Genomic DNA, 24,836 nt, shown 5'->3' with positions numbered 1-24,836 from the left:
CCTTTGTAAAAATAAAGTTTTAATAAATTGTCAGTTTGGCTTCCAGAAGGGTTTTTCATCGAAAAATGCTATATATACTTTCACTAATGAAATATTAAATGCTCTGAGTAACGGGAAGTCACCCGTTGGGATTTTTTTGTGATCTATCAAAGGCTTTTGATTGTTTAAATCATGGGAATACTTCTAGATAAGCTCAAGTACTGTCGTATGAATGGGACAGTGCTCAAATGGTTTAAATCATACCTAACTGGAAGAGTGCAGAAAGTTGAAGCAAGCAGTTCAAATAACATGCAAAAAACGGGTGATTATTCAAACTGGGGAACAATCAAGGCTGGGATGCTTCAAGGTTCGGTCTTGGGTCCTCTGCTGTTCTTAATATATATTAATGACTTGCTAATCTGTATTCACGAAGATGCAAAGCTGGTACTTTTTGCCGATGATACAAGTATAGCTACCACACCAACAGACAAAAATTGACTGGTGAAACTGTAAACGATGTTTTTCAGAAAATCATTAAGTGGTTCTCTACAAATGGGCTCTCATTAAACTTTGACAAAACACAGCATATACAGTTCTACACAGTAAATGGAATGACACCATTAATAAATATAGACTTCGATCAGAAATCGGTAGCTAAGGTAGAATATTCAAAATTTCTAGGTGTATGCATTGTTGAGGGGTTGAACTGGAAAAACACACTGAGGATCTGCTGAAACGTTTGAGTTCAGCTGCTTATGCTATTAGGGTCATTGCAAATTTTGGCGATATACATCTGAGTAACTTAGCTTACCACGCCTATTTTCATTCTCTGCTTTCGTATGGCATCATATTCTGGGGTAACTCATCATTGAGTAAAAGAGCGTTCATTGCACAAAAGGGCGTAATCAGAATAACTGCTGGAGCTCATCCAAGATCATCCTGCAGACACTTATTTAAAGAGCTAGAGATCTTCACTGTAGCCTCACAATATATATTTTCAATTATTAAATTTGTTATTAACAATCCGAACGAATTCAGAACTAATAGCAGTGTACATGACTACAACACTAGGAGAAAAGATGATCTTCACTACTCAAGGTTAAATCTAACTTTGGATCAGGAGGGAGTAAATTATACTGCTACGAAAGTCTTTGGTCACTTACCTAATAGCATCAAAAGTCTGGCAGATAGTCATATAGCATTTAAAAGGAAATTAAAAGAATTTCTTAATGGCAACTCCTTCTACTCACTAGATGAACTTTTCGATGTAGTAAGTGGGTAATTTCGCCAACCCCCACAAAACAAAAACAAAAAATTAAGAATGGTAAGTGTCATGTAAGATTTTGTGTAATGTAATATCTTGTATAGACACCTTGTATTAATCTGACACTTTCCACAACATGACGAAGTGTCGTATTCATGATCTATGGAGCAAGTACTAATCTAATCTAACTAATCTAATCTAATCTATGGCCACGATATTTCGGCAAGTATCCACCCTTGCCATCATTAGGTAGGCTGATGAACTGACTGCCTAGGAGCTGGCAGGCGGCTTTTATCTCCTCCCCTGCCACTTCCCGAGAAACCATGTAATTCTTGTGGATTCTCCTAGGGAAATGATCATCTACAGAAATATTCTTTTACGAATAGTCGTTGTACTGGGAAAAGTTTAAATATCGCGCTAATGGAACTACTACACACTGTCCCTTATGCAGGAAGTTATTTGGTTTGATATTGATTGACAGAGTTGTTAGATGCTCTCGTGAGGGAGGTGGTTGGAGGGTCCTGCCCATAATGCTCCAAACGTTCTCCATTATGGAGAGATCTGACGACCTTGCTGAACAAGGTGGGCTTTGGGACGCACGAAGACAAGCTGTAAAAACTCTCACCATGTGAGTCCTGGCACTATATTGCTAAAATGTAAGCCTAGGATGACTTGCCATAAAGGAAGATAAAACGGTGAGTAGAATATCGTCGAGTACCACTGTACTGTAAAGGTACCACGGATGACAACAAAAGGCGTCCTGCTATGAAAACAAATGGCAGCCCAGGCCATCACTCCTGGCTACCGGCAGTCGGGCAGTACTGTAGGGGTGCCACTGCTCTCCAGGGTTTCACCGGACTTTTGTTTTCTGGTCATCGGGGCTCAGTTCACAGCGGGACTCATCACTGAAGACAGTTCTAATCCAGTCAATGAGATTCCAGACCCGAAACGTGTCTGGAGACGGCCTGGACAACGATGGATACGAAGTTGAGTGTCGTCCATCACACGGCCCGACAGTTAGGACTGATGGTCTCGATACCCATTTATTCTCGTAGCAGGACCCCTTTGGTTGTCATCTACAACACCCTCACAGCACAGCGCAGTGGTACATCGACGATAGTCTACGCCCCGTTTTGTTGTCCTTCACGACATGCCATCCTGGGCATACACCTCAGCAAGGTAATTGCCGCCAGCACATGGCGAGAGTTTCTGCTGTGCGTCACGCACTTGCCAAACCCTAACTTGGCCAGCAAGGTCACCGGATCTCTCCCCAATTGAGAATGTTTGGAGTATTATGGGCAGAACCCTCTATCCAGCTCGGGATTTTGATTATTTAATGCGCCTATTGGACAGAAATTAGAACGACACCTAACATCTCTATCAATGAATGCCAAGCCGAATAACTGCTTTCATAAGGGCTAGAAGTGTACTATAGTGTTACTAACGTGCTCATTTTGTGGAGCTCTTTCGATTGCAAAAATGATCTAATTTTCGTTAAACTGTAATCATTTGTTTGTCTGTGCATGTACATCACATCTGTCATTTCTGTCCCCTTGGCATAATTCCTTGATGGTGCGCCTTTTTTTCGTAGAGTGTATAAGTCCCCTCTGGTTTCTGGTGTCATTACCTCTTTGAAGGTGTACTCGTAACCATCGGGATTGAGCACGGGAACGATGTGCCAGTCGACGTTGTCAGTTAGAGCGCTTTCTGCAGCGTTCTCGACCAGCTGGTTGATGACGTAGAGGGCAGCAGCTGGCGCGATCCACTCCCTGGCGTGGATGCCCGCGTCGATCAGTATAACAGGCCTGGTGTCGTCACCTCCGGAGGAGATCTTGATGATGTCCAGGTCGCGGCCTGCGTAGCTGTTCCCGATGGACTCTACCGCCACCATGTCGGAGTAATTTGAAGCCAGATCCGACATGTACTGGAGAATCTGTAAAACCGTGGAGGAGAGCACAGACCATATAACATTAGGTCAGAGCATACTATCATGATAAAAGGGATGTTGTTTAATAATAAGTAAATGTACGGTATAAGGATATGCCTGTATCATCCTCAGTGCTGCCTCGGTAGACAATTAGCTGAGAGTATGGATCGTACTAGTGAAGTCTGTGGAACTTACATCTCCCCAAAATCAGCACAGCGTGCGCCCATCATCACCAGACAGCGGTGGGAGACGAAAGCCAAGGCACTCAGAACACGAATGTCATGAAACTTTGTTCTCCGTCCTCAGCTCTCTATTTTCAAAGAGCCCTTCGTGGAGAGGATGACTATTGTTGGCAATAGTGTAAGGAAACTTGTGGAAAACTAGTGAAAACAGTGCACTAAATATCAGTTGATCAAGACACCAACCAGAAACACGAAACAGGACAAAAAATAAGTACAGAAACTTACATAAACTCTACCCTCGAAACAGTTGTTTACAAATACTTATTAATTTTCTTCATGGCTAGTTTGCAGATGCCATGCTGTCAAAAAAAAAAAAAAAAAAAAAAAAAAAAAAAAAAAAAAGTGCAGTAAAACCGGTGTATAATAATACAGTTTAGTTAGCGATGTAATTTTAAGGTTAGCGTCTGAACAAAACAAAGTAAACTACACATATTGTAATTCTTAGGTATATAGCAGTGAAATTATTATTAATGTGACATTGTACCTTACAGAAATAAAAATTTGATCCACAGAAGATGACACATAGGTGTCCAAACGTGTCTGGGTAAATATAAAAACAAACTAATTGTGTTTACGTGAGACTGATTTTCAAAACAACCCAGTGATAATATGGCTTATTGCAAGAAAAAGACAGGGGAACGAAGCAGAAACATCCCCCTCTTAATTTAGAAAACAAGCAGTCGACAAAACAAAACTGTTCGCACATCGTGCATTCTTGGCATGAACAAACACGTCGCAAACAGGTGCAACACTTTCGCCCTGTTAATGCCAATGTTGCGCTACAGCCGCAAAATATTATCATGACAGAGCGACATATTAACTACAACAAAGGAAATTAATATCAGTGAAACATTATACACGGAAGTATTGGATGTTGACAGCTTCGCGATATATGTAGTGCTAGCGCTAGATGTGGTCCTAAGGAGGTGTTAGCATCACTGCGCTAGCAGCTCCACGTCAAAGTGTCTGGACGTCACTTCTTGAATTAGACTTCGGTTTGGTCATCTGGCCAATACTATTTATGCTCCCATCATGGTAGGTATCAGTGGCCTTTTTTGGTAGCTTCTCTTGTCTTGATGAATACAACACAGGTACGTATTATTTGTACTCTTTAAGAGAACTATCAGACTACCTTGATTGTTCCGTCATTCCTTGGTAGAATATTTTATGCATTATGAATGAAAACACATGCAATACTGGCGTAATATTCTACAATATTTATTATTTGTTTCACAAACCCGTTTTTGGCTGTTACACCATCATCAGTTACAAAGATAAATATGGCTGTAGTGAAATTTTGTAGGGTCAAAGATTTTAAACCATTTTTTATTTTATTGACTTTCAGCATATAAACTTAGAGCCATCAGAATAGATTTTAACCTAGCGCGTCTACCGAGTTTCTCCATTTCTAGAAATGAAAATAACAATGTCAGATTTAAGAATAAAACGAGAGAAATTATTTCAGTGTACTTGCAACGTAAGTTTGTTTAACTAAGATAAAATATGTGATACATTAAGAAATTAACTGTACACAAATTACAGAAATTGTTCATCGAAGAAAATAAACTAAACAGTAAACATCGATGACCTATTTCAAGGGCGTGGCTGAACAAACCAATCTTGTTTTCAATAGGTCCTACATTACAAACAGATAAGCTATACTGGTGACATTTATCAGGTAATTGAAGCAGCCGTGATTATACAAAGTAATTTTTTGTAGCCTTGCAAAAGAGTAGAATGTATAAAACTGCATCCTTGGAAAAGAGTGGAACATGTAAAATTACTTTTAATTGTGAAAATTCTGTATAGGTCAGTCTAGCACGGCAATGTGCACCCGTTTGAAGGAACATCGCAGAAGTTGGAAACTTAGAAAAGGAGATCCTACTTTTGCAGACCATCTGCTTAAAGGACATAGTTACAAGGTTCAACCTCAAGTATTATATTACATCCATAAGGGAAGGAAGATGAACTGTCTTGAAATAGTGGAAATTAATATACATATGTCCATCTGCCCCAGCTTAGTTCTGAATGACGAGACACAGCTCCCTTATTCACCGCTCCTAACTGCTGGTACCCTTTCATAATCTCATCCAGGCCGTGTTGTAAATTACTCCTCTTACTCACACGCAGCCTTTTTCCTTTATATTAGTTACTATAATTTATCTTGTCGTGCTGAAAAAAATAGTTCGAACGATCACCTCTGCTTAAGTTACCTGCTTAATCTCAGTAGTATATTTTATTTGTATGTACAGTCCTCGAAATGGAAAAAAGAACACATTGACACCGGTGTGTCAGACCCACCATACTTGCTCCGGACACTGCGAGAGGGCAGTACAAGCAATGATCACACGCACGGCACAGCGGACACACCAGGAACCGCGGTGTTGGCTGTCGAATGGCGCTAGCTGCGCAGCATTTGTGCACCGCCGCCGTCACTGTCAGCCAGTTTGCCGTGGCATACGGAGCGCCATCGCAGTCTTTAACAGTGGTAGCATGCCGCGACAGCGTGGACGTGAACCGTATGTGCAGTTGACGGACTTTGAGCAAGGGCGTATAGTGGGCATGCGGGAGGCCGGGTGGACGTACCGCCGAATTGCTCAACACGTGGGGCGTGAGGTCTCCACAGTACATCGATGTTGTCGCCAGTGGTCGGCGGAAGGTGCACGTACCCGTCGACCTGGGACCGGACCGCAGCGACGCTCGGATGCACGCCAAGACCGTAGAATCCTACGCAGTGCCGTAGGGGACCGCACCGCCACTTCCTAGCAAATTAGGGACACTGTTGCTCCTGGGGTATCGGCGAGGACCATTCGCAACCGTCTCCATGAAGCTGGGCTATGGTCCCGCACACCGTTAGCCCGCCGTCTTCCGCTCACGCCCCAACATCGTGCAGCCCGCCTCCAGTGGTGTCGCGACAGGCGTGAATGGAGGGACGAATGGAGACGTGTCGTCTTCAGCGATAAGAGTCGCTTCTGCCTTGGTGCCAATGATGGTCGTATGCGTGTTTGGCGCCGTGCAGGTGAGCGCCACAATCAGGACTGCATACGACCTAGGCACACAGGGCCAACACCCGCCATCATGGTGTGGGGAGCGATCTCCTACACTGGCCGTACACCTCTGGTGATCGTCGAGGGGACACTGAATAGTTCACGGTACATCCAAACCGTCATCGAACCCATCGTTCTACCATTCCTAGACCGGCAAGGGAACTTGCTGTTCCAACAGGACAATGCACGTCCGCATGTATCCCGTGCCACCCAACGTGCTAGAGAAGGTGTAAGTCAACTACCCTGGCCAGGAAGATCTCCGGATCTGTCCCCCATTGAGCATGTTTGGGACTGGATGAAGCGTCGTCTCACGCGGTCTGCACGTCCAGCACGAACGCTGGTCCAACTGAGGCGCCAGGTGGAAATGGCATGGCAAGCCGTTCCACAGGACTACATCCAGCATCTCTACGATCGTCTCCATGGGAGAATAGCAGCCTGCATTGCTGCGAAAGGTGGATATACACTGTACTAGTGCCGACATTGTGCATGCTCTGTTGCCTGTGTCTATGTGCCTGTGGTTCTGTCAGTGTGATCATATGATGTATCTGACCCCAGGAATGTGTCAATAAAGTTTCCCCTTCCTGGGACAATGAATTCACGGTGTTCTTATTTCAGTTTCCAGGAGTGTATTTTATGATCTGTTAAAGACATGACTATTTTGTTATTCCTCGACATAATGATATTCTCTCAGTCCTATAAGACGACCATCTCACCAATGTTTATTGTTCAATTTACTTTTTTGTAATTCCTGTACAGGTGTGGCCGAGCGGCTCTAGGCGCTTCAGTTCGGAACTAGCGCTGTTGCTACAGTCACAGGTTCGAATCCTGCCTCGGGCATGGATGTGTGTGATGTCCTTAGGTTAGTTAGGTTTTAGTAGTTGTGTGTCTAGCGGATTGATGACCTCAGATGTTAAGTCCCATAGTGCTCAGAGCCATCTGCACAGTCTGTTATTTGTGTATAGTTCATTAGTTAATTTGTCACACATTTTATCTTAGTTAAATAATCTTACATCACACTGACACTGAAATAACTGCTCTTGTTTTATTCCTGAATCTCATTATTTTCATCTCTGGAAATGGAGATACTTTGTAGGTGCACTAGTTTCAAATCTTTGGTCCTACAAAATTTCACTGCACCACAAGTTTATCTTTGTACGTGTTGATGTCGTAACAGCAAAACCGTTTTGTGAAATAAATAACAAATATTGTAGAATTTGTCACCAGTGTTGTGTGTGTTTTCATTCATAATATAAGAACTATTATATTAAAAGTTAAAAAGCTGAAAAATTTTATACAAAATTCATGCAACTTACGTTAGGGGCGTTCGTTTTATGGGACTGAGACAATGTTATTATCTCGATGAGAAATTGATTCTTGATTAGTCATATTTTAGCAACATTTTATTTTTCACGAAACTCGTTTTTCAAATGCAGGAGATGGTAACCAATCGAATAGCCATTCAGTTCATTGGTGCAAATCTAAATGGTAATTATTTAATTTTCGAATTATGATGTCGAAAGTAAGAACCAAGTTCACTTGCACTTTTACTCTAAAATCGTAAAGGGAAACCAAGAAATAAATACAGTACGCAGTCTCAGAATGATTTAGGTTGCAGTAGTTACTCTGAGATGAACAGGCTTGCATAGGGTAGAGTAGCAGGGAGAGCTGCAACAAACCAGTCTTTGGACTGAAGACCACAACAACGCAACAAAATCATATTTTTCACAAAGTACTCTTTCATTCGCTATAGTGAATTGTTCAAGCCAAGCAGCATAGCTATAGCGCTAGGTTTCTAGCGTTAAATGCTTTACTCTTAACATGCTATACCATGGATATCCTAATACGCGACAGTATTGCGTATTAGAATATGGTATCTCATATCAGAATGTCTTTATCTTTCGACGATAGTAGATGGATTCAGACTCTTATTTTTACTAAGTGGTCTGAAAACTTCGCGAACTTTTTGGATCGATCTAGCGATGATCCTGTTGCGCTAATACTTGAGGGGTATCATATTGAAAGTTTACCGTTATACTTCCTTGCCTAGGGACGCCAGATGAAAGTTGATGTCGTCAAGCCCTGAATCAAAATTGCGCAACGGATAACTGGGGAGAGGAGCTTGAAAGCGCTACCTAAAGGGCGAGCCCTTCCTGTACGATACTGGGCAAGGGGCTGGAGGGCTCACACGCTGATTTGTGGGTCCCTCCATTCTATAGCTTTTATTTTAAATAAATTCCTTTAACTTGACTTCTTCGTGATTTTTAAGGTATGTTAAAGATTGATGACCGTTGATTTCATATTTATTTTAAACATTATCACTCGACTTTACAGCGAGAGCAGCAATTGTTTCAGTTTACAGATATTACAATTTTACAACTTACAGCTCGAGTATATTATATACTAATCTGCACGCACATTTCTACGGGTAAGACGGAATTGCGTTGGCCAAATGTATACCACCAAAGTCTCCCAATATTTTATATAGGACATTCACTATGTGAGGAGGACAACGCGCAAACTGGGGACCAGATACTTTAACACAGGGGGTCAAATTTCATTACCTTACACAATCCGAAGCTGGAAATACACTCCTGGAAATTGAAATAAGAACACCGTGAATTCATTGTCCCAGGAAGGGGAAACTTTATTGACACATTCCTGGGGTCAGATACATCATATGATCACACTGACAGAACCACAGGCACATAGACACAGGCAACAGAGCATGCACAATGTCGGCACCAGTACAGTGTATATCCACCTTTCGCAGCAATGCAGGCTGCTATTCTCCCATGGAGACGATCGTAGAGATGCTGGATGTAGTCCTGTGGAACCGCTTGCCATGCCATTTCCACCTGGAGCCTCAGTTGGACCAGCGTTCGTGCTGGACGTGCTGACCACATGAGACGACGCTTCATCCAGTCCCAAACATGCTCAATGGGGAACAGATCCGGAGATCTTCCTGGCCAGGGTAGTTGACTTACACCTTCTAGAGCACGTTGGGTGGTACGGGATACATGCGGACGTGCACTGTCCTGTTGGAACAGCAAGTTCCCTTGCCGGTCTAGCAATGGTAGAACGATGGGTTCGATGATGGTTTGGATGTACCGTGCACTATTCAGTGTCCCCTCGACGACCACCAGAGGTGTACGGCCAGTGTAGGAGATCGCTCCCCACACCATGATGGCGGGTGTTGGCCCTGTGTGCCTCGGTCGTATGCAGTCCTGATTGTGGCGCTCACCTACACGGCGCCAAACACGCATACGACCATCATTGGCACCAAGGCAGAAGCGACTCTCATCGCTGAAGACGACACGTCTCAATTCGTCCCTCCATTCACGCCTGTCACGACACCACTGGAGGCGGGCTGCACGATGTTGGGGCGTGAGCGGAAGACGGCGGGCTAACGGTGTGCGGGACCGTTGCCCAGCTTCATGGAGACGGTTGCGAATGGTCCTCGCCGATACCCCAGGAGCAACAGTGTCTCTAATTTGCTGGGAAGTGGCGGTGCGATCCCCTACGGCACTGCGTGGGATCCTACGGTCTTGGCGTGCATCCGTGCGACGCTGCGGTCCGGTCCCAGGTCGATGGGCACGTGCACCTTCCGCCGACCACTGGCGACTACATCGATGTACTGTGGAGACCTCACGCCCCACGTGTTGAGCAATTCGGCGGTACGTCCACCCGGCCTCCCGCATGCCCACTATACGCCCTCGCTCAAAGTCCGTCAACTGCACATACGGTTCACGTCCACGCTGTCGCGGCATGCTACCAGTGTTAAAGACTGCGATGGCGCTCCGTATGCCACGGCAAACTGGCTGACACTGACGGCGGCGGTGCACAAATGCTGCGCAGCTAGCGCCATTCGACAGCCAACACCGCGGTTCCTGGTGTGTCCGATGTGCCGTGCGTGTGATCATTGCTTGTACAGCCCTCTCGCAGTGTCCGGAGCAAGTATGGTGGGTCTGACACACCGGTGTCAATGTGTTCTTTTTTCCATTTCCAGGAGTGTAAAAGAATTAGTACAAATATTCAAATACCTCTCTTCCATGCGTGAACATTGAGACAGACGCACTGAGGCCACGTCTGCTCACTTTCCCGTCTTCTGTAGCACTCCTGGATATGACGGGCACCCGCAGGTCTTCCTGGGCCACGGTGGAGGGGGTGGTCGAATCACTTGGCCGTGACCAACCTCTCCACCCCAAATCATGTGACACTCTAAAGTCTTTGCCTTTGACCAGCCTGTGCTGTCTCTCTGATCCCCTAGCCAGGAGTAAGATTGGCACTACTATACTACAGAACTACTTCCCAACAAAGATGTGGCCACGCTTTACGGAAAGGTGTGAGGAGGATTAGGAAACTTCATGTGCAGATTCACATCCACGTACAAGAAATGCATAACACACGACACATATAATTACGTATTATGAAGACTGACACATTTCTTTCCATCCGTCCACGTCGTGTAATAAAATTGGCTGAGGAGCTGCATCTGTTTCTATTTCCCGGTGCGAGCGAGCAGCGAAACCTGCTGCTTATAGAGTGGAAACTATTGTACCGTTTCAATATCACATTTGTGTGGAGACAAAGCAAAAGAAAACAGAGTCCACAATATCTGATTACCACCCCATACAACGCATAAAATACAGCCTCACGTGTAGAATTCACGGGACTGTTTAAAACTTGTTATCTTCAAGAAGTAGAAATCTGGTGTGCAAATAACTCAGGTCAAGTAGCAAAATCGCTTTTGATTACGAGGTTATTTGGAGCGCTATACTTGACAGCAGTAACAAGCATGCTTGAGAGCAGTAAAAATGTAAAATACTCCAAAACGGTCTCTGGAAAGCGTGATTCTTTACAAGTAACTGGCGTATACTTAGAGACAATGACTTTTCAATACACCAGGAGTCTGACACAAGATGAAACCAACGGAGCAAATGTGATTCCAATTGGCATCAGGCCAGCTCCTAAAATCAGCAAGCCAAATCTGGAGCCATCTGATCTAGTAATATCAGCAAGTTCTGAATCGGTTAAGTAGCTAACATCGTCTGCGTACAGGGAATGCGTGAGGCAGTACAAAGAGATGAAAGCCGTAGCGAAATCAGAGACGGAAGCGGAAGTTTTATTAATGAAAAAGAAGAAAAGGAATATACAGGAGACAGTTTCCAGTCATTCGTAGTCTAATTTAAATTTAACTGAGGACAATTCTTTGGGTGTGCAGTCTGAAGAAGAAGACAATCAATGCATATTCTGCAGTGGTTGTTTCTGTGAAGATTAGCAAAAAGGAATGGGAGCAGGCCTTGGAATGGTGTCCTTGGGCTCGTAAATGATATTAACCTGAAAAAGAGATATTACATGCCTTGGCTGTGCTTCTTTTGCACAAGAACGCAGGAAATGTTAGAGAGGCAGTAAGGTACAGAATATTCATTATGTTTGATTACAATGGAATAACTGTGTCCGACGACCATGATGTTATCCAGAACAGGAAGAAGGTAGCATCGATCGTTATGCCATCTGTCTTTTTTATTGCAGATCTAGATTTCAGGTAACCTTGCAGCTATCATCAGTGCTATAATCCATACATTTTATAAAAATGGGTGTATATAGGCCTCTACGTATGTGTGTATGTGCGTGCGTGTGTGTGTGTGTGTGTGTGTGTGTGTGTGTGTGTGTGTGTGTGTGTGTGTGTGTGTGCTCCACATCTCCTCCTAAGCTACAGGACCGACTTCAGCCAAACTTGGTGCACATGTCCCTTAGTGTTAGGCAGTAATCGCTGTCTGGGAAAGACCCATAAACCTATCATAGTTCAGGAGCTATGACGTCATAAACAATGGGATGCGTGAAAAACTGCCGCATCATGCATGACTTTTAAATTTATTACTTCTGTGTTATTAAGTCTATTCACAATAAATTTCGTAGACGGTACCCACATACGTCGTTGAATACACCTACACAATTATATCATGGTACCACGCATATATCAGAAGATTTGATAAACACTGAGAAACGTGAAATAATGCCGCATCATGGATGAAGTTTCAATACATTTGTTCTTTACTACTAATATATATCTACAGTCAGGTCAAGTTTAGAAAACTCTTGGCAGCTTGCAGTGCTTTGACAACTTCCATCTGAGAAACGTAAACACCTGTAGGAGAAAATAGTAGCCGTCCACAGAGCTATGAAGACGTGTTGACACAGAGACGTTCAAAAATCGCGTTGTAGACACACGAAGCAGCTGTACTTATACATTTGTACATCATGCGTATTTCTTTATATGACTGTTTCATATTTCACGAGAGAAACTAAATGAAATTGTTTTGATTTTATACCACAAACACAGTTAATTTTTATTCTCTTTTCTAGTGGAAATGTGGTAAAATGAAGCCCTCATGTTTGTAGATGTCATAGTGTAGGAAATTAGATCTGTGGCTGATTTCGTTGGCAGCCACAGGAAGATACACAGTCTGCATTATAAAATTTAGATAACAACAAAATCCGAAGTAACATATTTCCTAACCTACACAAAAATCATAAGTATGTATTTCAGAAAAATGAAAGAAAAAACCACACTGAGGACGGAAACATGTTTGGTGATAGAACAAAACAATAATTTGTGTACCTGTAAAAAGGTGATGCATCCTTAATTCGTTAATAGCCAAAGAAGAGGATTCATTTTATGTTCATGGTCATTTACCCAATCCTGTACATTTACAGCCAAACGAACGGTCGCCTAATTATGTTGGAAGAAGCAAACTGCAGCTTGGTAAGACGTCTGAAGCGGTGAAGGACCTTTTTAAATGCCCAAATATTATATAAGTTTACAATGAAATGTCTGTTGGTCTCCTGTTTCAAATTGTGAAACCAGTAACGGAAAGAATATGTATAACATTAGTGCTGAATCGAACTTCATTGTTTACATGGTACTGGTAATTCCACATGTTTCCATACAGTAACGTCATTCCACACAGTTATTTTGTCCGTTTTACAAGTTAACGTTTCAGACAGATTTTTATGTCAGTACACGAGGTAACATTTCTGTTTATAGACTGACATGCCTGGTCTCTAATTTTTCACCTCTGGAAAGAGGATTTAATCTTTGTAGCTGATGGCCTTAGAGTCCCCGTCGAGAAACAACCGTTACATTTACCATACTTGCCACACTTACTTGGTAGTAATGTCAGTTCTTAGTATCTCGTTCACTGTTACCATATCCCTTTCGAGGCTGGATATTATATTTACTGGACACAACGAACTTAATCATTATTTCTACCCATAATATCCAGTAGTTAGAACAGGAGGTAACAATAAGAACAGAAGACTAAGAATGAAATGTTCGGTTTAAAAAGGGGTGAAACCGGGATGCAGTCTTTCGGTCATACCATTCTATCTCTACATTGAAGAAGCAATGAAATGAAAGTAACAATTGCAATGTGCTATGTTCATTTCCCTCAGAGCGTCCACATATGGATACGTCTATCGTGATGCTGCACCTATAACTGAAACTCTCCTGAAAGAACGAAGCATACTTTTCTTTCCAGTGTGTTCCTTGAGTGTAACAGCGTCAGTGTGCCTCTATCTGCTACAACGTCAAAGGAAACCAACACAATGGACGCCGTGCTGACTGTAGTGATTCAAACGTGGTCGCTCTGTCCGTGTGGATGTTGTTGCAAACCAGCCTATTCCTGGCTCCATGTACATGACTTGACTGTAACTTCCTATACGGCAGAGCGAAAGCTATGTCTTTTCTTTCAGGCACTTGTTTTGTGGGGCCATTGAGACCCTGCATGGCATCGACTAAGGCTCTCCTGAACCAGTCGATTGAGTATTAACCTGACAGTCGTGGGATCCCGACGGATGTGAGGAACAGCATTGCGGAACGACAAAGCACAGTTTCAATTGCTGCCACTGTCGGATTCCGGCACATAAAAACAGAAATTTCTCCTTCATACACGAAGCGTAACAGGATCCTCTGACAAACAAATGACGTTCAAATGCAGTTTATGAAGAAGAAACCGGTTCTGTATTGTCTACTTCCGCACAGAATGTAGATGGCATTACGGTTGTTGTCTTCGTGGTGCTACAGTTTACATCCTAGCAGTGTAGTGAGGTGTATTGACCCCACGTGGAGCATCAAGATAGTACATCAGTAAAGACTGTATTAGATCAGTTAGAAATTGTCAGTCCCGCTGAAAAGAGGTCTTGCTTGGTTAGATTACCAAACACTGGCATTGGAGCCGTAGTTAAGAAACGGAAATTTGACGGATAGCCTGGAATATCAAATAGCTCCAAAAAACGAGACGAAAACATTGACAAGAATCCAACCATCCCTTTCCGCTAGCGTTTGTTTTTAGGGCCATTCACTTGCCTGCCAGTATAAGCCATTAATAATCAGAATGAAGAACAGGCACGGGTGGTATCCATTGCACCTCCACTGCATTACCCTCCTCTTCATGTCGCACTGTAAAACAGACCGCCCCGAGTTCAAGGGGCCGAGACACCTTCTGACTCTGCTCCATGATGCCACTTCACAGAACAACATTTACAAGGCAACTAAAAATAAGGCGTTTTATATATACGCTGGACAGCATCAGACGTCTGTATCCAATTCACAAGATGGGAAGAAACCTCAGCGTTCCAATAATGCCACTGGTCAGTCGTAAGGTGAGGCAAGCTTCCACGAGAAGTTGCCGCAGCCAGGGACAAAACGAACAAGGAATATCTGAATTCGACGTAGGAATTACAATGCAGCCAGTTATAATATTTGGTAGCCTGCTTTTCTTTCACAGACTACGCCGAATGTAGCAGTCTTACGCTGTGCTTACACCTGCGCAACTTTCAGTGCGCACTAAGTGCTTGCGGCCATTGCACAAAGAGCAAAAAAAGGGGGGGGGGGCATTCTGCTGTGCCGGTCACACGTGCCTCTGATTTCTGCGCACGGACCACAGCGCATAGGGCTTCATAACTCTCGCCAGCTCAGCAGGGAGACACGTGCAACAGTCGTAGGTGTGACCGCGCTTGTCTCCGTTTGGTGCTTTATTTCACTACGTCTCATCGAGAAAAAGAGTTGCTTTTGCGTTAGCACTTTGGACAAGTGGTCTAAAAAAGAAGCACTGGACTTCAAGAGCATAGTCCATTGTTTGTGGTTGGTTAATTTTGGGAAGTTATAAGGACTGATTGAAACATAATTATTATCTATAGTTCCTCACAAATAGGTACAGCTTGGAAACAACAAAGGCAAACCTCAACAAAATGAGAATCTATGGGTGAATGGTGTCTTTTCTGTCATACACATGAAATTACGGTGATCGCAGGCCAAATATCATTTCTGTGCAGATGCACACTTACGCTCGAACTCATGCGGGAATAGGCCTTGACACGAGCGTTGAGATTAATGGGTGAGGAGCACTACTTTCGTACGCGCAGCCGCGCTAATTCCTGTGTCCTCGGTGGCTTATGCGGTAGAGAGTCTGCCCGGTCGGGCACAGCTGATGTTTGTAATTCATTGAAATTTCAAAATGAGAATCCTTCATGCGTACTTCCAGCGAATATAGTGATAATGCTGCCCTCGATGTTCCAAAGCTGTACCTTTAATAATCGCTATCACTCACAAATACACTCCTGGAAATTGAAATAAGAACACCGTGAATTCATTGTCCCAGGAAGGGGAAACTTTATTTACACATTCCTGGGGTCAGATACATCACATGATCACACTGACAGAACCACAGGCACATAGACACAGGCAACAGAGCATGCACAATGTTGGCACTAGTACAGTGTATATCCACCTTTCGCAGCAATGCAGGCTGCTATTCTCCCATGGAGACGATCGTAGAGATGCTGGATGTAGTCCTGTGGAACGGCTTGCCATGCTATTTCCCAATCAGGTGTACGGCCAGTGTAGGAGATCGCTCCCCACACCATGATGCCGGGTGTTGGCCCTGTGTGCCTCGGTCGTATGCAGTCCTGATTGTGGCGCTCACCTGCACGGCGCCAAACACGCATACAACCATCATTGACACCAAGGCAGAAGCGACTCTCATCGCTGAAGACGACTCGTCTCCATTCGTCCCTCCATTCACGCCTGTCGCGACACCACTGGAGGCGGGCTGCACGATGTTGGGGCGTGAGCGGAAGAAGGCCTAACGGTGTGCGGGACCGTAGCCCAGCTTCATGGAGACGGTTGCGAATGGTCCTCGCCGATACCCCAGGAGCAACAGTGTCCCTAATTTGCTGAGAAGTGGCGGTGCGGTCCCCTACGGCACTGCGTAGGATCCTACGGTCTTGGCGTGCATCCGTGCGTCGCTGTGGTCCGGTCACAGGTCGACGGGCACGTGCACCTTCCGCCGACCACTGGCGACAACATCGTTGTACTGTGGAGACCTCACGCCTCACGTGTTGAGCAATTCGGCGGTACGTCCACCCGGCCTCCCGCATGCCCACTATACGCCCTCGCTCAAAGTCCGTCAACTGCACATACGGTTCACGTCCACGCTGTCGCGGCATGCTACCAGTGTTAAAGACTGCGATGGAGCTCCGTATGCCACGGCAAACTGGCTGACAGTGACGGCGGCGGTGCACAAATGCTGCGCAGCTAGCGCCATTCGACGGCCAACACCGCGGTTCCTGGTGTGTCCGCTGTGCCGTGCGTGTGATCATTGCTTGTACAGCCCTCTCGCAGTGTCCGGAGCAAGTATGGGGGGTCTGACACACCGGTGTCAATGTGTTCTTTTTTCCATTTCCAGGAGTGTAGCTTGCGTCAATGAAAGCAACGAAATACACTGAAATCTTGCTTGGAACTGAAATAGCTACTTCCTCTGCTGGACGGGTACTGCACAGCCACATGTTTGCCATACAAACCGCCCACTTCAACTCAGAATTTCGCTCAACACCCATTCACTGTTCGCTAGAGCCTACAGCCTGAAGGGAAACCAAATAGAGACTCAAAAATCTAATTCCAAGCTTTTGACAAAATTAGACAGTATCCCATCCCCCCTCCCCCCTGTCGCACCACACCACACACACATACACACACATCTGTACTGACAAAAAAAAAATGAAGCACCTTTGGCCGGTGTGTAAATGATTAGAGTTGCAATTCTCTGCGACAAGTAGAATGGCCACCAGACTGCATTAGTATTGCATGTGTTTAGTTTTGTTACCAGGCCTCGTAGCATATAAAAGGGGCACGAGCAGCGTAGGATTTTGAGTGATCGCTGTAAATAACATGAAGATGCTGAGTGCTCGTGTGAGATAGCGTTGTCAGCACTTGACAGAGTTGCAAAGGGGCCTTATTGTGGTTCTCCAATTGGCCGGCTAGTCGAATCATGCAGTATCCAAATTTATGGGACATTCGGATGTGACGTTGACATTGTGCTTGACTGCATGGGAAAGTAAGGGCAAGTACACATCTCGGTCGTACATTTTTGACCACCACCGTGTGGTACAGCCGTATTGAGCGCCAAGCACATCATAACCCCTTCACGTCAGTTCCTGCCTACTAAGAACAAATAATGGATTCCCTGCGTCCGGCTGCAGCCGGACTTGGGAATTACAGTCCCACAAGCAGGTTCCCGTTAAGAAAAAACAAACGGCTGCGTTTGGAGAGGCGAAATGACTGGAAAGCGTGGACTGCTGTGGAATAGCGTCGCACTGAGTTCAGTGATGAACTGCGGTTCTTCACTATCCGCATGACAGTCGTCGAACAGTATGGCGGCGATCTGGAAGAGGTTCCATTGTTCCAGTGTTTAGGAGAGGCTTAGTGATGTTATTCCTGGCGACATGTTATAGGGAACCATCTGGTATGGCTTTAGGCAAAGGCAGGTGGTGATTAACGCAATCCTAGCGGCACAACGGTACGCCATGTACTTCGCGTGTCCTCTTGTGTTACATCACATGCGATAGAATCGCGCTGCCATTTTTCAACAGGACTAGGATCGTACACACTTGGCACGTGTCTCTATGAACGGTCTCGCTGATGTTGAGGTACTACTGTGACCAGTTAGATCCCCAGATCTGTCTCCAATATAATGTGTGACACCATCTCGGACATCAACACCGTCACAGTGCCAGTATTTAGAATATTTACGACCTGTTACAGCTGTTGTAGGGCATCTTGTCTCAGGAGGGCATACAACGGCTTCATGATAGCTTCCCCAATCAAATCAGTGTCACACATGCAGAGGGGGTGCAACGTCACGATGACAAGTCTCATTCTGCCAAATTGTTGGTAAATTTCACTTGATTTGATAATCACTGGAAGTTTCCTTTCGTTTCTTCCTCCCTTTCTGGCTGCATCACTTTTTTGCCGTGGTGTGTATTTAGCTTACGTAAGATAATGTAGTGACCAACCTGTGTGAAATGTTATGGTTCTAAATTTGCAGTTCCGTCTTGTGGCAACGTACCTCATCGTACCGAAGGTACTCGGTGAACGATATGCGAGACTCGGTGTTTTTGGAGACTGCTCTTGTCTGCGCCCATTGTCGTTCCTTCTCGAAGACCCTGCAAAGCGACATTGAGGTATTATTCAAAGAGTAGAAATGGTTTGATACAAGTACAATGATAATAATTTAATTTAATACATACGATAACAATACAGAAAAGCAATTGTTCTTAATTAACGATTATACATACAGCTACATTGGTCACAAACGTCCCAAGTCGAAGCAGAAAATTGCTCCTGCCTAAAAAGGTCGAACTGAAAAGCCGGGCTCCAGCTGCCCCGTTCTACCTTTCTCAACACCTTTACAAATTTAACGGAACATTTTGGCGTGCGGACATATTAGCGCTTTTTTAGCATGTAACGCACCTCTCACTCCCAAAACCTCCCCTAATTGTAAGCCACCCACACACACACACACACACACACACACACACACACTAGCCCATCGCTGTAAGTCGCTCATACACACCCACTCCCAAATGCCCATTCTTACTCACTCATTCAGCCCAATTCATTGTCATTATTTCCTTGTGTCTCTCTGTCAATGTCTCCCGTCTCACATACACGTCTCCTTCGTCACGTCCTACTATTGTTGTCTCCTCCCACTGCAGCTCTCTCCCTCTTCCTCTCTTTTGTTGCTACTACTCATTCATTCCTACCCACTATTGCTGTCTCTTCTCACTGTTATTATCCCTCTCTTCCTAGTTGTCTTTGTCATAGACTGTTTCTCATTATCACTGGCTCGCACCCACTTTCTCTGTCTCTTTATTCCTCTCCCACCGGCACTGCCTCCTTCACTTTTTCCCTAGCACTGTTCTGCCATGTCAGCTATGTTCCTTTGCCACTGAGTCCCTTCTTTTGTCTCTTAATGCCATTATCTCCTTCGCTCTTTCTATATCACAAACACTATTGCCTTCCACTATTTATTACTCTTCCGTCTCTTTCCCACTGCCACTGTCTCCTTTGCTCTCAGTATAGAAAGCGCGAATATGTTAGCTTGTAAAAAGATTTCGGAAAATATTTAAAGATGCTGAGAAAGGTGGAATTACTTTCCAGTCAGAGTCTTTTAAACAGGAGCATATTCGCCTTTTTTGTACTCCGACTGAGAATTTTTTTTCGGGGTTCTTACCATAGCAGGACATGTCACTCATATGAAAAGAGCTTTATGGGTCAGTAAAATTTTGATAGTTTACTTACGTGAAAAGAAGTAACGCAATACTAATTATACACGTCAGACCGGATTTTACAGGCACAAAAATTTTGCTTCTGCTCAGTACTACAACATGGGGTTCCCAGAACCCTTATGATGGTAATGGAAACACTGCAGCATATTTCTTCGTGCTACGTCACTTTACAAACTGTCCGCTTCCGTAGCGTAGCGGTAGCGCTACCACCTACCACGCAGGATGCCCGAGTTCGATTCCCTGGGGACTGGGTGTTGTGTGTCCTTCATCATCATTGACTCCCAAGTCGCCGATGCGGCGTCACCTAAAAAAGGACTTGCAATACGGCGGCAGAACTCACCCGAAGGGGACCTCCTGGACAAAATGCCATCTGATCATTTCATTTACTTTACAAACTACGTTTCGCCTCACACTCGATTTTACGTGCGTGTTTTAAGTATAGAAGTAGGGTAAAGCTGCACCGCTGCATATCGGAAACGAACAATAATATCAAGAAAATTTTAAAGGTTGTTCCACCCCTACGTCTTAAAAATACATAGTAAAATTTCAAGCGCTGCTTTGCATAACCGTCTTGGAATATGCGGCTCCGTTTTGGTGCCTCCATAACCCCCTTAAGGCTCTCCCCCTCCCCTCCCCCTACGCAAATACAAAAGAAGTTAATTGATTAGCTCCATTCTCCAAAGCAGAAAAAAATGCATAATACTCATTTTTGACCCTGCACTGAGGGAGAGTGACATTGAGACTATCCTTGTATTGAGTATACAAGGGCTATCCACAGCGCTGCACCCTACGTTTTTACCAACAATACAATCCAAAGTATGAGCGGCGGAAGAATCCTGTTTCTATGCGCACCGTTTTGTAACACATTAGTTAGCGCATGTTTCCGGACGCGTACAGGTAAATAACCGTATTGTTGTCCGCTCCCGGTAGCTGAATGGTCATTGTCAGGATTGTCAACCCTCTGGGCCCGGGTTCGATTCCGGACTGGGTGGGGGAATTTTCTCCGTCCAGGGGCTGGGTGTTGTGCTGTCCTCATCATTATCCTATCATCCTCATCGACTGCAGGCCGCCGAAGTGGCGTCAAATTGAAAGACCGGCACCAGGCGAACGGTCTTCCGGACGAGAGCCCTAGCCATACGATTAAATAAATAAATAACAGCATTTTTTGTCTCGACACCCCTGAGGCGATGTTAACGCAATGAAGGAGGTATAACAACTCTCATATAAACTGAAGTGACAAATGTGATGGAGCTGAGATGCTCATATACAGATGGAGGTAGTATCGCGTACAGAAGCTATAAAAGGGCAGTCCATTGTAATCAGGTGATTCATTTGAAAAGGCCTCCGACGTGGTTGTGGTCGCACGACGGGAATTAATAGACTCTGAACGACGAGTGGAACATTCAATTTCGTAAATCGTTAGGAAATTCAAAACTCCGGGATACACAGTGTTAATAGAGTGCCGAGAATACCAAATTTCAGGTATTACCTCTCACCACCGCCAACGCAATGGTTGACGGCTTTCACTTAACAATAGAGAGCAGCATTTGCGTAGAGTTGTCAGTGCTAACAAACAAGCAACACTCCAGAAATCATTGTCGGATGTACGACTAACGTAAACGTAGGGACAGTGAAGCGAAATTTGGCATTAATGGGCTATGGCAGCAGACATCCGACGCGAGTGTCTTTGCTAACAGCGTGACATCGCCTGCAGGAATCTCCTAGGCAGGTGAGCATATCGGTTGAACCCTATACGACTGGAAAACCGTGGCCTGGTCAGATGAGTCCCAATTTCAGTTGGTAGGAATGGATGGTAGCGTTCGAGCGAGGCGCAGAACCCACGAAGCCATAGACTCGGGCTGCCAACAAGGCACTGCGCAAGCTGGAGTTGGCTTCGTAATGATATGGGCTGTGTTTAGATGTAATGGACTGCTTCTTCCGGTCCAAATGAACCGCTGATTGGGAATGGATATGTTCGGCTACTTGTAGACCACTTTCAGCCATTCATGGACCTCATGCTCCCAAACAATGGTGGAATTTTTGTAGATAACAATGCGCCCTGTCACTGGGCTTCAATTGTTCGCGACTGGTTTGAAGAACAATCTGGACCGTTCGAGCGAATGATTTAGCGACCCTGATCGCCCGACATAAATTCCATCCAACATTTATGTGCCACAATCGAGAGGTCAGTTCGTGTGCAAAATATTTGCACCGGCAATAATGGACGGCTATAGAGGCAACATGGCTCAATATCTCTGCAGAGGCTTTGAACGACTGGTTGAGTCCATGCCACGTCGAACTGCTGCACTAAACCGGGCAAAAGGAGGTCCGACACTTTATTAGGAGGTATTGCATGACTTTTGTCAGCCCAGTATATGCCGTTATTAAAAAGCATGAGTGTTTAATAACACAACGGCTGTCCATCAGCTCAGTCATTACAAATATTCCGGTAGCGTGAAGGAATTAACGTACAAATACAACATTTTGCTTTCATCTGTTTCTTCCCTTGGTAAAAGTAAGTAAGTGTAAAAACAGGCCCACTAATAAAATAATCATCCGAAATTTGTAGAAGGTATAGTTGAGAACCTTTTTTCAGTTATCTGACTTATTTATTTACGTTAAAGAATATTCAGGTGAAATAGATTCTGTTGGCTCAAAGATCTTCAAAGACTTGTAGAGAACTATTAGACGACTACTATGATACAGGACACATTGGGATGAAAATATTTTTAGAAACCAATACATTTATCACAGCGTAATGACTCTAGTTATCTGATTTGTCACTTGTAGAAATTATACTCTGATATGATGTTTCTAATCTAGCGCCACTTCTTTGAATATATTAGCTGCAGCGCCCAATGTTTTTATCGTGCACGTGCGCGCCCGCATCTCGTGGTCGTGCGGTAGCGTTCTCGCTTCCCACGCCCGGGTTCCCGGGTTCGATTCCCGGCGTGGTCAGGGATTTTCTCTGCCTCGTGATGGCTGGGTGTTGTGTGATGTCCTTTGGTTAGTTAGGTTTAAGTAGTTCTAAGTTCTAGGGGACTGATGACCGTAGATGTTAAGTTCCATAGTGCTCAGAGCCATTTGAACCATTCGTGCACGTGCGTTTGAGCAGCATCGTCAATTTGTGATTTGTAACAGATGTTTCCTGGCACGAGTTGTCCAACTTTATCACCATTTATTACAAATATTGCCCTATGTACCTAACGGTTGTCTAATGCCAATGTATTTGCAGTTTCGAAAATGTGAATTACGAGAGATATTTTATGATCTACATGTTTGCGAAAAAACTAGTATTGTATTTAAATATGGAGAACCTGGTTCCCAGTAAGTTGGATGTAACTACTGTGCCGACCAGAGAGGATCTAGGAAGGTGTCGTTAAGAGCCATTCACTAAGGTAAGAACTAGTTTAAGGCGATCCTCAAGTCTAGCTATATGTAAATTTCAATACAATCAGTACATATAAAAGGTAGAGCATCTTTCTTGGCACCTGACAAGGATCACGTGTTATTTTATAGTTTTTATTTGCAACAATTTGACCTGATGGTAGTGGCTAAGACAGGTCGTCCTTCGACGGTATTAAATTGTACATGCACTTAAAAATGAAGGTAACTTGGTTTCTAGTCGCTCAAACATAGTTAATAGATTTACACTGAAGCACAAAGAAATTGGTATCGGAACGCTCATTCAAATACACAGATATGTAGAAAGGCAGAATACGACGCTGCCGTCGGCAACGCCTAATTCAGACAACAAGTGTCTGGCGCAGTTGTCAGATCGGCGCACGGGCGATAGGACACAGCATCTCTGGGCAGCGATGAAGAGGGGATTTCCACGAGTGCACAGTGGATGTCGAGAATCCTGTAAAACATCAAATCTCCGACATTCCTGCGGCCGGATAAAGATCCTGCAAGAACGGGACCAACGACGACTGAAGAGAAACTTTCAACGTGACATAAGTGTAACTCTCCCGCTGATTGCCGCAGATTTCAAAGTTGGGCCATCAATATGTGTCAGCTTGCGAACCATTCAAGAAACATAATCGACATGAGCATTCTAAACCGAAGGCCCACTCGTGTACCCTTGATGACTCCGCGACACAAATCTTTACGCCTCTCCTCGGCCCGTCAACATCGACATTGGACTGTTGGTGACCGAAAACGTGTTGCCTGATCGGATGGGCCTCGTTTCAAACTGTATCGAGCGATGGACGTGTACGGGTATGGAGACTACCTCATGAATCCATAGAGCCTGAATATCAGTAAGGAACTGTTCAAGCTGGTGGAGGCTCTCTAATGGTGTGGGGCTTCAGCAATTGGAGTGATATGGGCCCCTGATAAGTCTATCTACGAGTCTGACAGGTGACACGTAAATAAGCACCCTGTCTGTTCACTTGCATCCATTCACGTCTATTGTGCATTCCGAGGGACTTGGGCAATTCCAGCAGGACAATGCGATACCCAACACGTCCAAAATTGCTTCAGAGTGTCTCCAGGGAGACTCTTCTGAGTTTAAACGCTTCCGCTGGCCACAAAACTGTCCAGACATGATTACTGAGCATAGGTATGATGCCTTGCAACGTGCTGTTCAGAAGAGATCTCCACCCACTCGTACTCTTACGGATTTATAGACAGCCCTGGAGGATTCATGGTGTCAGTTCCCTCCAGCACTACTTCAGACATTAGTCAAGTCCATGCCAGGTCCTATTGCGGCACTTCCGCTTGCTCACTGGGGCCCTACACGACAT

At 44.6% G+C, this 24,836-nt stretch overlaps 1 protein-coding gene across 1 annotated transcript in view; it reads right to left on the bottom strand.

Annotated features, from left to right (window-relative positions):
* The window catches only part of LOC126268058 (carboxypeptidase B-like), a 90,808-nt gene that overhangs the window by 50,460 nt on the left and 15,512 nt on the right, over positions 1 to 24,836 (bottom strand). The window contains exons 3-4 of the mRNA XM_049973492.1: positions 18,867 to 18,963; positions 2,871 to 3,176 (exon numbers count right to left, since the gene is read on the bottom strand). Of these exons, the coding sequence (XP_049829449.1) occupies positions 2,871 to 3,176; positions 18,867 to 18,963 (403 nt within the window). The remainder of the gene's footprint in view (positions 1 to 2,870; positions 3,177 to 18,866; positions 18,964 to 24,836) is intronic.

The sequence above is a fragment of the Schistocerca gregaria genome, chromosome 4 (assembly GCF_023897955.1).
Source record: "Schistocerca gregaria isolate iqSchGreg1 chromosome 4, iqSchGreg1.2, whole genome shotgun sequence".
Lineage (NCBI taxonomy): Eukaryota > Metazoa > Arthropoda > Insecta > Orthoptera > Acrididae > Schistocerca > Schistocerca gregaria.
Note: the sequence above shows the minus strand (reverse complement) of the source record. Positions and strands in the feature narration are given on the sequence as shown.